The 14666-nt window shown below is 48.9% G+C and overlaps 1 protein-coding gene across 4 annotated transcripts in view; it reads left to right on the top strand.

The window, feature by feature from the left end:
• Positions 1 to 14666, top strand: part of PHKA2 (phosphorylase kinase regulatory subunit alpha 2) — a 215231-nt gene that overhangs the window by 128557 nt on the left and 72008 nt on the right. For 3 of the 4 annotated variants that reach the window (XR_003857009.1, XM_029603348.1, XM_029603349.1), the window contains exon 21: positions 7080 to 7276. Coding sequence is in view for 3 of the 4 variants with exons in the window: in XM_029603348.1 (XP_029459208.1) it covers positions 7080 to 7276 (197 nt within the window). In the remaining variant the exon portion in view is untranslated. The remainder of the gene's footprint in view (positions 1 to 7079; positions 7277 to 14666) is intronic. The other variant, XM_029603350.1, reaches the window with a different exon arrangement.

Below are 14666 nucleotides of genomic sequence, written 5' to 3'. Positions count from 1 at the left end.
TCCACCTACAGGTTGAAATAAAAAAAAAGAGAACACTCTGAGAATTTGTAACATGTTTCTAAGGCTGCCTAAGGTCTCTGTAAACGGTTTGTAGGTCTTTCATTCACCATCTGTATCTGGGATAGACGATCTCAGCATTCCCTACACTTGAATGGCTACAGAGCCCCCCCAAAAAACATTTTATTCATTCTTCAGTTAAAGTCTAATGAAGAGGAATTTAGTTTCACTTTTTTTCAGATTGTGAACTTAGCTTCCCTTTTTTTTTCCCTTCAGACTAGCAACTGAAAGCCTGCCAGGCTGAAAAAGTCTCTGTAAGTGTATAGTGCTAGTGTACAGAGATAAAAACAGTTGTTTGTTCTATAATATGGGGGAAGGAGTTAGCTATGCCTGTACACATTGACTCTTAAAGCTAGCAATCAACCCATGGCCCCAGGGTGTCCAGATGTTTTAATATTCTGCCGTTCACTGCATTCCGAGCAGTGTTCACATACTGACATTGCTCAGTACTGTTAGTCAGGGTCAGATAACTTTAAACGTAAACAATGATATTCAAAAGATATCCAGTTATGTTTAAAGTTATCTAGCAAAAATAAATGTGTCCCCAGACAACTTTACAAAAATAGATAATACAAAGTTTGTAGGACCGTTCTTCATGTAGTTTAGTTGTATCAATTTATAGCCTGCATCTGGGAACTAAGTCCATGGTATTATATATTTTTTTTCTAATTTGTTTTCCCTGTACATACCAGGATCAGTCCAGACAGTGGGTTGAGCCTCCTTTCCAGCAAATTTTCAAGGGTATCCTGTATCAGGACAGAGCTCACCCTGCGTCCCTTCAGTAGTTCTCTGTCTCCAGCAGATGAAGGTGGCAGAACCTGCGGTTCCCTCTTTTCTACTCGTTTTATGCCTTTGAGGAGCTTTCCCGTTTCTCCTCTTTTTCTCTTCTTGAAGGTTCAAGCAAGTATCTTTTAGAGTTGATAATTTGGAATTTAAAAAAAAAAAGAATTTATAAACTTTATAATTTGGTTGTAAGTGGGCTCAGCAGCCTCTCTACTATTTTCTCAGTTCTAGGGGGGTTCTTCCCTTGATGCTTTCAGCCTAGGACATTCTCTGTTTTTGGCAGCCTTGGGGGAAGGAGTGGTTGCTTTAAGGGATTCATTTCTTCTTTCCCGCTCTCAGCCAGGCACAGTAGAGCTGTCCTCTCGGTCGGCTCAACCGCCCCCCCCCCTCCACCTCGCGCTGATGCTGCGATCACCGTTTTGCCTGGCCTGAGGGGAGCCTGCCTTGCGGTTCTCCCGCGAAGGAATCTGTTCAGCATATTTACCCGGCGGGGAGGGGCCATCTTCCACAGGTAGTGCAGCGTCTCGTTCCCGAGCCGCGAGTGGCACCATCAGACAGGCCCCGTCGCTGCAAACTGCGGGAACGGCGGCCATTTTGACAGCAGATCAGGGGGGAAGGGATCAGTCTCCGCTGGATTTAAGCCCCATAGACCCCACTAACAAGGTTCCTGCCCTCAGGATGGTCTTCCTCCTCCATTACCACCTGGGAAAAGCCACAAGCGATTTACCCCCAATTTTGTTTTACTATTGAACCAAGCTTATGTGGCTAGTATGCAACAGCAGGGGGACTCTGTCACAGAGCTACCCCCTGCAAAGATCCCAAGGGCCTCCCCTGTGCAAGCACCCAGAATCCCTGATACCCAAGGGTTTAATTGCGTTCGCACAGTGCAAGGAGACACGGTTCCCCCAGATCCCACACCACCTCAGCTGCCAGATCCTGATCCGGATTCACTGCTTCTTAGTCCACCGGTCGACAGGGATGACCCGCGGGTATTACGTCTCTTCCAAAGGGAAGAGCTGAATCTGCTGATGCCTTTTGTTTTAGCTGAGCTGGGCATAGATACCCCTCTCGAGGACCCCGCAGCCATCCCTGGCACTAGCAATATGGATCCAAATTTGGCGGGTCTTCGTGCGCCCCCAAGCCTGTTTCAATTTCCTCCAGTGCTGGTGCAGCTTCTTCTCCGGGAGTGGAAATCCCCAGAGGCTGGTTTATGGGTGGGCAGAGCTATGGATAAGCTCTATCCCCTACCTGAACAGTGTCTCAAACTGCTTAAAATTCCTAAAGTGGATGCCTCTGTCTCTGCGGTCACCAAAAGGACCACTATTCCAGTTGTGGGGGCAACAGCTTTAAAGGATCTTCAGGACCGTAAGCTTGACGTCCATCTCAAAAAGATTTTTGAGGTTTTGGCGCTAGGCGTTCGAACAACAGTCTGCAGCATTCTCATGCAGAGGGCTAGTCTTAGGTGGGTCCAACAACTTCTCAGCAGAGGCAGAACAGGCAGAATGTCTGGAAGCTGTGGTCGCTTATGGGGCAGATGCCCTATACGATCTCTTCAGGGTCCTGGCCAGATCCATGGTATCGGCGGTCTCAGCCAGACGCTTATTCTGGTTACGCAATTGGGCAGCGGATTCCTCCTCCAAGTCTCAGTTGGGCACTTTGCCTTTTAAGGGTAAGTTACTGTTCGGCGATTTGGAGCAGCTTATCAAGTCTTTGGGGGAAATCAAGGTTCATAAGCTGCCCGAGGACAGGCCCAGGTCTTCCAGGTCTTTCCTTTCTTCCCGGTCTCATTTTCAAGGTCAGCGCAGATTCAACCGTTCACCGGCTACTCCACAACGAAACCCTTCTACGATATCTCAGGGATGGTCTCATTCCTTTCGAGGACGTCGGCCCTTCCAAGACTCCAATCCTCAAGCCCCCGATACCAAAACCCCCCAATGAGATACAGCTGACCCATTCCTCCACGCTCAATATAGGAGGTCGGCTGTCCCTATATTACGAAGAATGGGTCAAACTTACTTCAGATCAGTGGGTCCTTCAGGTAATCGAACAAGGCTATACTTTAGACTTTGTGCGGCCTCTCCCGGACAGGTATTTAATTTCTCCTTGTGGTCCCCTGAAACGACAGGTGGTACATCAAAAACTCGACAGGTTACTTTACTTCGGAGCCATTATCCCCATTCCCCCAGAGGAGCGGGGGTCCGGCCAGTATTCCATTTATTTATTTATTTATTTTTATTTAAAAGTGTTTGTTTACCGTCTTTACAAACAGTGTTTAATCAAAACGGTTTACATAACTAAATAAAAAACAAATGTAAATAAAGATTTAAATTTAAAAGAACATAAAGATTATCAAATTATAAAAGCTCAAAATTACAAAAATATATAATAAAAATAAAAATCTAAAACAATGAATAGTTTACATAAAAAATAAATCTATATATATATATATTTACTTTGTTGTCCCCAAGAAGGAGGGATCGTTTCGTCCAATCCTGGACCTCAAGGCCAGGATTGGACGAAAGATTGGATTCCAGATGGAAACCCTGAGCTCGGTCATAGCAGCAGTTCGCAGCGGCGAGTTCCTAGCCTCTCTAGATCTCACGGAGACGTATCTCCATATTCCGATCTGCCGGGAACACCAGAAGTAACTGCTGTTCAAGATCCTGGGACAACATTATCCGTTCCGAGCACTCCCGTTTGGCCTAGCTATAGCTCCTCGCACATTCACCAAAGTGATGGTGGTGGTGGCGGCCTCACTACGTCAGGAGGGAATCCTCGTCCATCCATCTCGACGATTGGCTCATTTGAGCAAAATCCAAGACACTCTGCAAGATAGTCAACAAAGTGGTATTGCTTCTCATTTCCCTTGGTTGGGTGGTCAATGTACCCAAGAGCAACCTCACGCCAACTCAAGTCCTGGATTTTATAGGCGCACGTTTCGACAGCCGTCATGGGAAAGTTTTCCTTCGTGAGGACCGAGCATTCAAGCTCATGGACCAGGTGTGGAATCTCCTGTCCCTTCAGATCCCTACAGCCTGGGGCTATCTTCAAGTGGTGGGCTCTATGGCTTCCACGATAGTCTTGGTGCCGTGGGTGTTCGCACATTTGCATCCTTTACAATAAGATTTGTTGTACAGGTGGAAGCCGGTCTAGGAGGATTTCAAGACCCCTTTGCCCCTATCGGATTCGACCATCGTCAATCTCCAGTGGTGGTTACAACTCCACCACCTGTTTCGAGGGGTGGACTTGGAAACGCTGCAATGGCCAGTTGTCACTACGGACCCCGGTCCTCAGTCCAATCTCGGTGGCATATCAATTGCTTGGAAACGCGAGCGGTGCGTCTTGCGTTAAAGAGGTTTCTTCCCTTAATCCGACAGAAGGCAGTCCGGGTACTGTCCGACAATGACACCACACTAGCGTACATCAGTCGCCAAGGCAGAACCAAGAGTCGCCAGGTTGCTCTGGAAGCAAGCAAATTGTTGGCCTGGGCGGAACAGCACCTGACTCGACTAGCAGCTTCGCATATTGCAGGGGAGAAGAACGTAGAAGCAGATTTCTTAAGTCATCAGTGCTTGGACCCAGGAGAGTGGGAGTTGTCAGATGAAGCGATGACACTCCTCACACGACGTTTGGGCACACCTCATCTAGATCTGATGGCCAGTCAGAGGAATGTGAAAGCTGCCCGATTCTTCAGTCACAGAAGGGAACATGACTCGGAAGGTGTAGACGCCCTGGTTCTATCCTGGCCCACCCACACCCAGCCACATTCTCCTTTACGTGTTTCCACCCTGGCCACTGGTGGGAAAGGTACTCAGGAGAATAGAACTCCACAAAGGACCTGTCATTCTGGTAGCCCCAGAATGGCTCAGAAGTCCTTGGTTCGCCAACCTAGTAAACTTGGCAACGGAAGGTCCTCTCCGTCTCGGCCACCTCTCACATCTTCTCCGACAAGGTCCAGTATTTTGGACCAGGTGGATCGCTTCTCTCTAGTGGCCTGGCTTTTGAACGGAGAAGGTTAAGAAAGAAGGGTTATCGGGAAGAAGTCATGTCCACACTTTTGCATGCTCGCAAAACTTCTACTTCCCTCGCTTATATGCGTGTCTGGAAGGTGTTTGACTCTTGGTGCAAGGAACTGGGAATCTCGGCACGCAGGGCTCCGGTAGCTCATGTTCTGCCCTTTCTTCAGAATGGCCTCACAAAGGGGCTTTCTTTCAACTCCCTATGCGTCCAGGTCTCGGCCCTTGGTTCCCTCTTGGGTGGCCTCGATGGTCACACTCTGGCAGCCCATCCAGATGTCATGCGTTTTCTCAAGGGGGCTAAACATTTAAAGCCGCCAGTTCGGTTGACTTGTCTGTCATGGAGTCTCAGCTTGGTGCTTCAGGTCCTATGCGAACCACCCTTCGAGCCCCTCAGACGGGCCACGCTTAAAGACCTCACTCTGAAGACTATTTTTCTCATTTCTATTTGCTCAGCTAGGAGAGTATCAGAGCTACAAGCCTTGTCTTGAGAGAGCCATTTCTTTGTTTCGCTGTTTCAGGGGTATTGCTCAAAACAGTGCCATCCTTTTTGCCAAAGGTCGTCTCCTCCTTCCATGTCAACCAGTCGGTGAAACTACCGGCCTTTTCTGCAGAGGACGTTGAAGGAGCTCATGGCAGAGAATTGAGATGTTTGGACATTAAACGTGTCCTGCTGCAATACCTAGAAGTCACAAACGAGTTTCGTGTCTCAGACCATCTCTTTGTTCTGTGGAGTGGACCAAACAGAAGGAATACGGCATCCAAGTCTACCATAGCCCGCTGGCTGAAGAAAGCAATAGCTACGGCTTATATTTGCAAGGGCTGGCCAGTCCCGGAAGGCCTAAAAACCCATTCCCTCCATTCACAGGTTACCTCCTGGGCAGAGTGTCAGTCTGTCTCCCCACAAGAGATATGCAGAGCAGCTACTTGGAAGTCTCTTCACATATTCGCACATCATTATTGCCTAGACATGCAGGCTCCAGTTTTTGGTTCTTTTGGCTTTCTAGGTCCCACCCTGCTTAAGGAAGTTTTGGTACATCCCACTGTCTGGACTGATCTGGGTATGTACAGGGAAAGGAAAGTTGGTCCTTACTTGCTAATTTTCGTTCCTGTAGTACCACAGATCAATCCAGATGCCCCCTCCCCCCCCCCTTACTACAGGTCTGCGTTTATTCTCTTATGGTAGCTGCTCGAAGATATTCCTTTTCAAACATTTTGCTATTCACAGAGCACCAGAAGTACATGGGCACCAGAAGTAATGATAATATAAGAGTATTTACTCATAAAGTTTGATGGTTACAATTTTTAAATTCTTAAACACAGTTTTCTTGTTGATCCTGTTTCTCGTTATCTTGAAGGTTTAAGGTTTCTTTCTTCTTCTGCTGTGATAACGTTTATAATGAAGGGACACAGGGTGAGCTCTGTCATGATACAGGATACCCTTGACGTTTTTCTCTGTCTCCATCTGCTGGAAAGGAGGCTCAACCCACTGTCTGGACTGATGTGTGGTACTACAGGAATGAAAATTAGCAGGTAAGGACCAATTTTCCTATAGTTCAGTGCAACAAAAATGTAGAGCAAACAGTCATGAAGACAAAATCCCAGAACAATACTTAGCTCAGTTCTTGCAAATGCACCCTGACACGGTGCTGTGTTTCAGACTAAACTATATCAAGGGGTCTTGTCCAAATTGTCCTTCAGAAGGACTTTATGTTTGAGCATAAGCAGCTGTGAAAAATTGTTGTTGGTGAGCCTTATAATTTGGACAAGACCCCCTAATGCAGTTAGCTATGAAACATGGCACCGTGTCGGGTGCATTTACATGAACTGAGTTAAGTATTGTTCTGGGATTTTGTCTTCATCACCAGTTGCTCTACATTTTTGTTGAAATTTAAATGTATTGAACTATGAAAAATTATTTTAAAAAATATATAATAATATGGACTTAGTTCCCAGATGCAGCCTATAAATTGATACAACTAGACTGCACGAACAACGGTCCTACAAACTTTGTATTATCTATTTTTGTAAAGTTAGCCAGATAACTTTAATCGGATACATTCAGTGGGATTTTTATCCAACTGAATATCCCAGATAACTTATCCAACTAACTTTAGATAACTTTAGCTGGATAAGTTATCTGTTGAATGGTGTTTTGGAATATTGACCTCCTGGTGTTTTAAAATAAATCTGAATAATGTGTCTCTGAAATTTTTCCCTCAGGTGGCTCTATGTATTTACCTACTAAAATCCTAAATGCTCATCGGAAATCTCTGAACCTGGTGGAAGCACCGCATCCACATGAGGCCAAGGTAAAGGCACTGGAATGTCTGGCGTGCATCCACTATAGCAGTCTGTGTTCATTCATTAGAAGAAAGCTGTGCCCCACATGCTCATTGAATCATACTGGAAGTTCAGCAGTAAGTGGAAACGTTTACTCAGGCTTCAGTTCTACAAAAAAAAATCATGAACCACATAAATCGATGAATATCTGGAGATTGTTGGCCCACAGCATTTTTTTTCCTCATGCTGCAAAACATATATATTCCGGCTGGCCAGCAGATATACTGCTTGGTCGTGCATGATTTTGTGCACATCCATGAATTTTATGTAAATTAAATGTCTTACCTCAGAGCTGACATTGTCATTTTTGTCTTATTTTGCTGGCAATTTTCAAAGCCTTTTGCCCAGGTAAACTGGCTGTCTGGAAATCACCCTCCCTCAGTCCAACTAAAAGTTTGCATGATCTTCCATTTGAAAATTAAGTACAAGGTCTGTGCTTAGGCACATACCTTGCACTCAGTATGGCAGTACAGGGATCCAGTGCAGGCTTAGCCCCAAGTTGGGTACAGCGGGTAAAGGTGGTCATTCTAACTTAAGTGAAAAGAGAGTGCAGCGTTCTGATAGATGTCTTGGTTCTGGAGAATACTGGATTCCTTGCAGGTTGTGATAACTTTTATTAGAGCATCTCGTGATGGGATCTGTGTAGGCACAAACATATGTTTAGATAATTCTTATATTGGTCTAATAAAGGGGACAATATTCACTTGGCCGACTACCAGAATACCTTCACTTTATAAATTAGCTACAAGGTACCAGTGGACTTTGCACCTGCTATTCCTGTGGGGAAGATCCTGCAAAATATGTCCATAGATTTGAAAATCAAATCTGTATTCCCTGTACATACTAGGATCAGTCCAGACTGCTGAGTTATGCCTCCCTTCCAGCAGATGGAGTCAGAGAAAAGCTGAAAAGTACCCCCAGATAACCCGGTGTGCCACCTGCGATCCTCCAGTATTTCTCTGACTCCAGCAGATGAAGGATGGCATAACCTGCAGTCCTGATCCTTTACAAAATTCTTTATTTGATTGATTAATAAGTGAAGGGGTTATTCTAACCTTAATACCTGGAGAATATTGGCACAGCCCAGTGAGTTGGGGGGGATTTACCGGTGGGCCGGTCCCTCCCCCCCCATACAGTTCCAGAGACATCTTAATTCCTCTGGTGGGAGTTACTAATTGTATATTAAGCCCAGAGATGTACATTCCCCTGGTTGAGTGGCTCTGAAAATAAATAAATAAAGGATAAGCTTTTCTAAACAGAGCGAGCTTGCTAAAATCTCACGGGGCTCCGGAGGGGGTGAATTTCTTCACTCAGCTGATTTTTTGCTTACTGTTTAGCTTGCCATGCCGCGAGGATCGCAGTGTGCAGCTTGTGGAGAGCCGGCAGCACGGCTCTCTCGCGAAGGCCTCTGCTCCCGCTGTATCCCCGGGGGCAAAGGTCCTTCGCAGCTGCCGATTGCAGGAAAAAGATCAGCGTTGCCGCGATCGCACAGCTTAGGACACAGATGGCTCAAAAGCAGAGGCCTGCCCCGTCCCCAATAAGCGCGGGAACGGCGGACATTTTACCCGATTCGGGTCCCGATGCTGCGCAGTGCTCAGATGCTGCACAGGGCTCAGGGGGCCGGGGATTTCCCGCCAATTTCTCCACCTATGTTGAGCCCCCAAAGGCCTCGCGATTTGGGACATGATTCTTCTCCTCCCCCTGCCGTGCCTCCCGGGGGGGGGGCCCTTAAAGAGGCAGCACCCATTTTCTTCCCAGTTTGTTTTATTGCTTCACAAAGCTTAAATGGAAGCTGAGGCAGACTTGGATTGGCAGTATACTCCTCCTGCTAAGATCCCTAGGCCTGTGGAGGATCAAGGGGCTCCTAGGACCCAGCTTCCCCGTCCTGCTCCTGACGCAGAGCTACCGGCGCCTTCCACACCTCCGAGGTCTGCGCTTCCAGACCCCTCCCCAGTGGACACGAGTGATGATGTTGACAATGCCGCTCTGGTGGAGGGGGATGATCCGCGGGTGCTCCGGTTATTTCGCAGGGAGGAGCTAGACCCTTTGATTCCTCATGTGCTAGAGGAACTGGATATTCAGGCTCTGCAGCCGGTGGCGGATTCTTCTTCAGGGAATCCTGTTTTGTCGGGCCTGCAGGCTCCTCCTAGAACTTTTCCTTTCCACCCAATGCTTTTACAGCTTATGACCCAGGAATGGGATGCACCTGAAGCCACTCCATGGGTTAGTAGGGCCATGGAAAAACTTTACCCGCTGCCAGACGAGTCCTTGGATCTTCTCAAGATCCCTAAGGTGGACGCGGCCGTGTCAGCCATCGCCAAGCGCACAATGATTCCGGTGACGGGAGGGGCAGTTCTCAAGGATCTCCAGGATAGGAAGCTGGAAGTTCCCCTCAAGCGGATATTTGAGGTATCGGCCCTCGGAGTTAGGGTGGCCATCTGTAATAGTCTCATGCAGAGAGCTACCCTTAGATGGGTTCAGCAATTACTCACAACTCAGGAGCTCCCTCTGGCGGAGGCAGAACAGGCGGACCGCATGGAAGCGGCAGTTGCTTATACAGCGGACGCTTTGTACGATCTTCGTACTTCTGCGCTCACGATGTTTTCGGCAGTTTCGGCGAGAAGGTTTCTTTGGCTCCGCAATTGGTCAGCTGATGTCTCTTCTAAGTCACAGCTGGGCTCCTTTCCATTCAAAGGAAAGCTGTTATTTGGAGATGATCTGGAGCAACTGGTTAAGTCCTTAGGGGACAACAAGGTTTACAAGCTCCTGGAGGACAAGCCCAGGCCGTCTCTCCTCTTTGATGCATCCCGGGGTCATTTTTGGGGTCAGCGTCATTTTCGTACGGGTAGGGGCTCGTCTTTTGCTCCTCGGCAATCGTCGGCAAGGTCTCTGGCTTGGGCTCATTCCTTTCGTGGTAGACGGCCTCAGCGCGACGGATCCTCCCAAGGATTTCCCTTCAACAAGGCTTCCCAATGAAGGTGCGTCGGCCTATTCCTCCGTTCCGGAGATTGGAGTCATCTCTCCCTGTTTCGCGAGGAATGGGTCAAGATTACTTTGAACTAGTGGGTTCTAGATATCATAGAACACGGTTACACTTTGGATTTTGCTCGCCCGCTTCGGGATCTGTTCCTGGTGTCTCCTTGCGGGCCCCAGGCAAAGCAACAGGTGATATTCCAAACCCTGTCTCAGCTAAAGGCTCTGGGAGCGGTTGTCCTGTGCCACTGGATGAATATCGGACCGGCAGGTACTCCATTTATTTCGTAGTCCCCAAGAAGGAGGGCTCTTTCCGGCCGATATTGAACTTAAAAAAGGTCAATAGAGCGCTACGGATCCCTCGTTTTCGGATGGAGACGTTGAGGTCTGTCATTGCGGACCGTCATTGCGGCCGTCATTGCGGCCGTCCACAAAGGCGAATTTTTGGCTTCTTTGGATCTGACGGCGGCTTACCTTTACAAAGGAATCCGAGAGCATCATCAAAGGTTTCTGTGGTTCATGGTCTTGGGCGAGCTGCCGTTCGGTTTAGCGACAGCTCCCCATGTCTTCACCAAGGTAATGGTGGTAGTGGCAGCGTGTCTTCAGTGGGAGGGGATCTTAGTTCATCCCTATCTGGACGACTGGCTCATTCGGGCAAAATCGGAAGAGCTCTGCAAGGTGGCGGTGCAGTCAGTTTTGCATCACCTTTATTCGCTTGGATGGGTTGTCAGTTTCTCTAACAGCCAATTGGTACTGTCCCAGGTGCTGGAATTTCTGGGAGCACGGTTCGACACATCTGTGGGCAAGGTTTTCCTACCTCGGGAGAGGATGGGCAAACTAATGTCTCAGGTTCAACATCTTTTGGCCCTCCCTTTGCCCAAGGTATGGGACTATTTGAAAGTTCTTGGTTCTATGGCGTCTACTCTGGAGTTGGTTCCCTGGGTGTTTGCTCATATGAGACCTTTGCAGAGGGCATTGCTTTCCTGTTAGGACCCCAAGTCCAAAGAGTTCCACTTGCCCTTGCCCCTTCTGGATCCAGCCAGGACCAGTCTAAATGGTGATTGGTCCCCAATGGATGGGAATGGATCTAGAGAATCCCCAGTGGATGATCTTGACAACGGATGCCAGCCTTTCCGGTTGGGGGGCAGTGTGTCAGTCACGATCAGCAGAAGATCAATGGACAATGCAGGAGTCAAAGGGGTCCATAAATTGGTTGGAGACGAGGGCAGTTTGTCTCGCGCTGCGCCGTTTTCTCCCACTAGTCCAGCTTCATTCGGAAAGGATCTTATCCGACAATGCGACAACCGTGGCTTATATAAATTGTCAAGGGGGAACAAAGAGTTGGCCGGTGGCTGCTGAGGCTGACAAGTTGATGGTCTGGGCGGAATGCAGTCTGCTCCGGTTGGCGGCTTCCCACATAGCCGGAGTGGACAAAGTCCAGGCAGATTTTCTTAGTCGCCAATGGTTGGGAGCTGTCTGAGGAGGCGATGCGGCTCTTGATTCATCGGTGGGGAGTTCCACAGCTGTATTTGATGGCAATTCGACTGAACGCGAAGGCGGCTCATTTCTTCAGTCGCAAAAGGGAACAGGGGGAAGAAGGGGTGGATGCCCTGGTCCTTCCGTGACCCCACAACACACTCCTCTATGTGTTTCCTCCTAGGCCGTTGGTGGGGAAAGTCTTGAGGCAAAGAGAGTCCCTTCGGGGGCCAGTTATTCTCATAGCTCCGGAATGGCCGCGAAGATCGTGGTTCACAGACCTGATCAACTTGGCGGTAAATGGTCCCTTGCATCTCGGTCACCTACCAAATTTGCTTCATCAGGGTCCAGTATTTTTCAATCAGGCAGCTCGCTTTTGTCTAGCGGCTTGGCTTATGAGAAGAGACAGTTGAGAAAGAAGGGTTATCCGGAGGCGGTGATTACCACCTTTCTGCGTGCGCGAAAGACATGTACTTCTCTGACCTACATTCGGGTATGGAAGATGTCTGATTCCTGGTGCAGCGGGTTGAAAGTGTCCCCGCGCCAGGCCTCCATTGTGCACATTCTCGCATTCTTGCAGGAAGGTTTAAAGAAAGGACTGGCATACAGCTCGCTCCAGGTTCAGGTAGCAGCATTAGGCTGTTTAAGGGTAAAGTTGATGGTGCGTCCCTTGCAGGACATCCCGATGTGGCACGTTTTTTAAAGGGAGCCAAGCATTTGAATCCACCGGTGCGTGCAGTGTGACCTTCGTGGAGTTTCAATTTGGTTCTCCGAGGGCTCTGCGGTCCTCTCTTTGAGCCTATCAAGCGGACTACATTGAAAGATTTAACTCTCAAGGCGGTGTTCCTCGTGGCTATCTGTTCAGCCAGACGAATATTTGAGATTGAAGCGCTGTCCTGCAAATCTTTTTGTCTTATGGAGCGGTCCTAGAAAAGGATGTCAAGCTTCCAAGGCTACTATTGCCCGATTGTTGAAGGACACTATTGCTTCGGCATACATATGTTACGGGTGACAAGTGCCAGATGGTCTTAAGGCTCATTCGATCAGATCTCAAGTGGCATCTTGGGCGGAGAGTCAATTTGATTCGCCGCAGGAGATTTGGAGAGCAGCTACCTGGAAATCTTTGCACACTTTTGCTAAGCATTACCATTTGGACGTTCGGGCTCCAGAGGTCGATTCCTTTGGCAGCAGTGTGCTTCGAGTGGGACTCTCCAGGTCCCACCCCATTTAGGGCAGCTTGGGTACATCCCAGCAGTCTGGACTAATCCTGGTATGTACAGGGAAAGGAAAATTGGTACTTACCTGCTAATTCTCATTCCTGTAGTACCAAGGATCAGTCCAGGCGCCCGCCCAGGGGTATAGTGTTCAGGAGAGCCCGCTCGGTTGGTTTTGTTTTTTCTCACAGGACAAGCAGGATGGTAGTCCTCACATATGGGTGACATCACAGGATGGAGCCCAATCACGGAACACTTTTGTCAAAGTTTCTAGAACTTTGACTGGCCCCTACTGGGCATGCCCAGCATGGCACTAATCCTGCAGCCAGCAGGGGTCCCACTTCAGTCTTCTTTTTTCCTCGCAGCAGTAGTCATGCGGTTAAGGAGCTCCACAGAGATTCCTGACAGGAATTTTCCTTACGGAATTATTAAAAAGTTTCATACCCCACAGGGGTCCCTCCTTCAAATTTTTGACTCCTCGGTACTCCGATAAGTTTTTACCCGTTTTCAGTCGATTCCCGTCGAGTTTAGCCCTCGCAGCCTACTGGCCGTCGACCGTACCGCGGCTCAAGTTTTTTCATGGCCATAGCGTCGGGGATCCGTCGGTGCCCAGACTGCAATCGCACCATGTCCATAACAGACCCCCATAAGATCTGTGTAATGTATCTCGGATGCGAGCACGATGTCCTGACCTGCACCAAATATTCCCTAATGACACCAAAAGGTCGCAAGGCCAGAATGGAGAAGATGGAACTTCTCTTCCATGCTCAAACCCCGACGCTGTCTAGTGCATCGACGTCGTCAGAACCGGCACCATTAACTTCGCGCCAGTATCGACCACCGGCCGGTAACCGTCCGGCATCGACGACTTCTCGGCCTTCAACTACCTCTAATCCCCTTCAGGACCAAGGGGATCGTAGAGAAAAACATCGCCACCGACATTGGAAGTCTCGGACCATCGAGTGAGCGAAATAATCGACCTCGCCATCGTCCGAGCTGCCATTGAAGAAACCACGTCCAGAAAAGGCACCGACCTTTTCGGCGACCGGGTCACTGAGGCAACCCTCACCCAAAAGGGGATTGGGAGCCGCGACTCCGCCTTTAACAGTGGTCCCTCCGGCTATGCCTCTGCCTTTTTCTTCTGTTCCGGAGCCGGGGCTGCTTGCTCCAGGTCTCCGAGAAGAACTGGACCGGCTGGTTCAGGAGACCATTAACAAGGCGATGCTTTGACTCCAAGTTCGTCCGGCACCGACACCGGTACCGATCATGGAACCGACCGCTGACTTGATTCCGTCAGCGTTGGCACCACTGCTCTTGAAAATGGAAGCGCTCATTGCCGCTTTTCCACCGACAGATCCCGGGTCACCAATGGCTCCGGTGCCCTCTCCGCTTACCTTGTCATCGGGTGGGGAAACACCGTTCCGCATTCCTCCATCGGGAGTTCTACCGATGCCTTAGCCATCGATGCCGGTACGTCCATCGATGCCGATACGTCCGGCGCCACCAATTCATTCATCGATGCCCTCGAATCCTGCACCACTGCCTTCGATTCTCTCATCAGTGCCTCCAGTTATCCCTTCGATTCCTTCGGAGCCTAGACCAGGACCTTCAGGGATTCCACCATCCCGTCCCCCTAGGGTTCCTAGAGGGGCAGATTCCGATCCCTACGATACCTGGACAGATGATTCTTCACCAGACACCTATGACCTGCCTTCACCACCTTCCCCTTCTGAAAGCAGAAAGCATTCTCCTCCAGAAGACCTTTCCTTCACAAACTTTGTGAAGGAGATGTCTGAATTGGTTC

Source organism: Rhinatrema bivittatum, chromosome 5 (genome assembly GCF_901001135.1).
Source record: "Rhinatrema bivittatum chromosome 5, aRhiBiv1.1, whole genome shotgun sequence".
In the NCBI taxonomy this organism is placed as follows: Eukaryota; Metazoa; Chordata; class Amphibia; order Gymnophiona; family Rhinatrematidae; genus Rhinatrema; species Rhinatrema bivittatum.
This window is presented reverse-complemented; position numbering and strand designations above follow the sequence as displayed.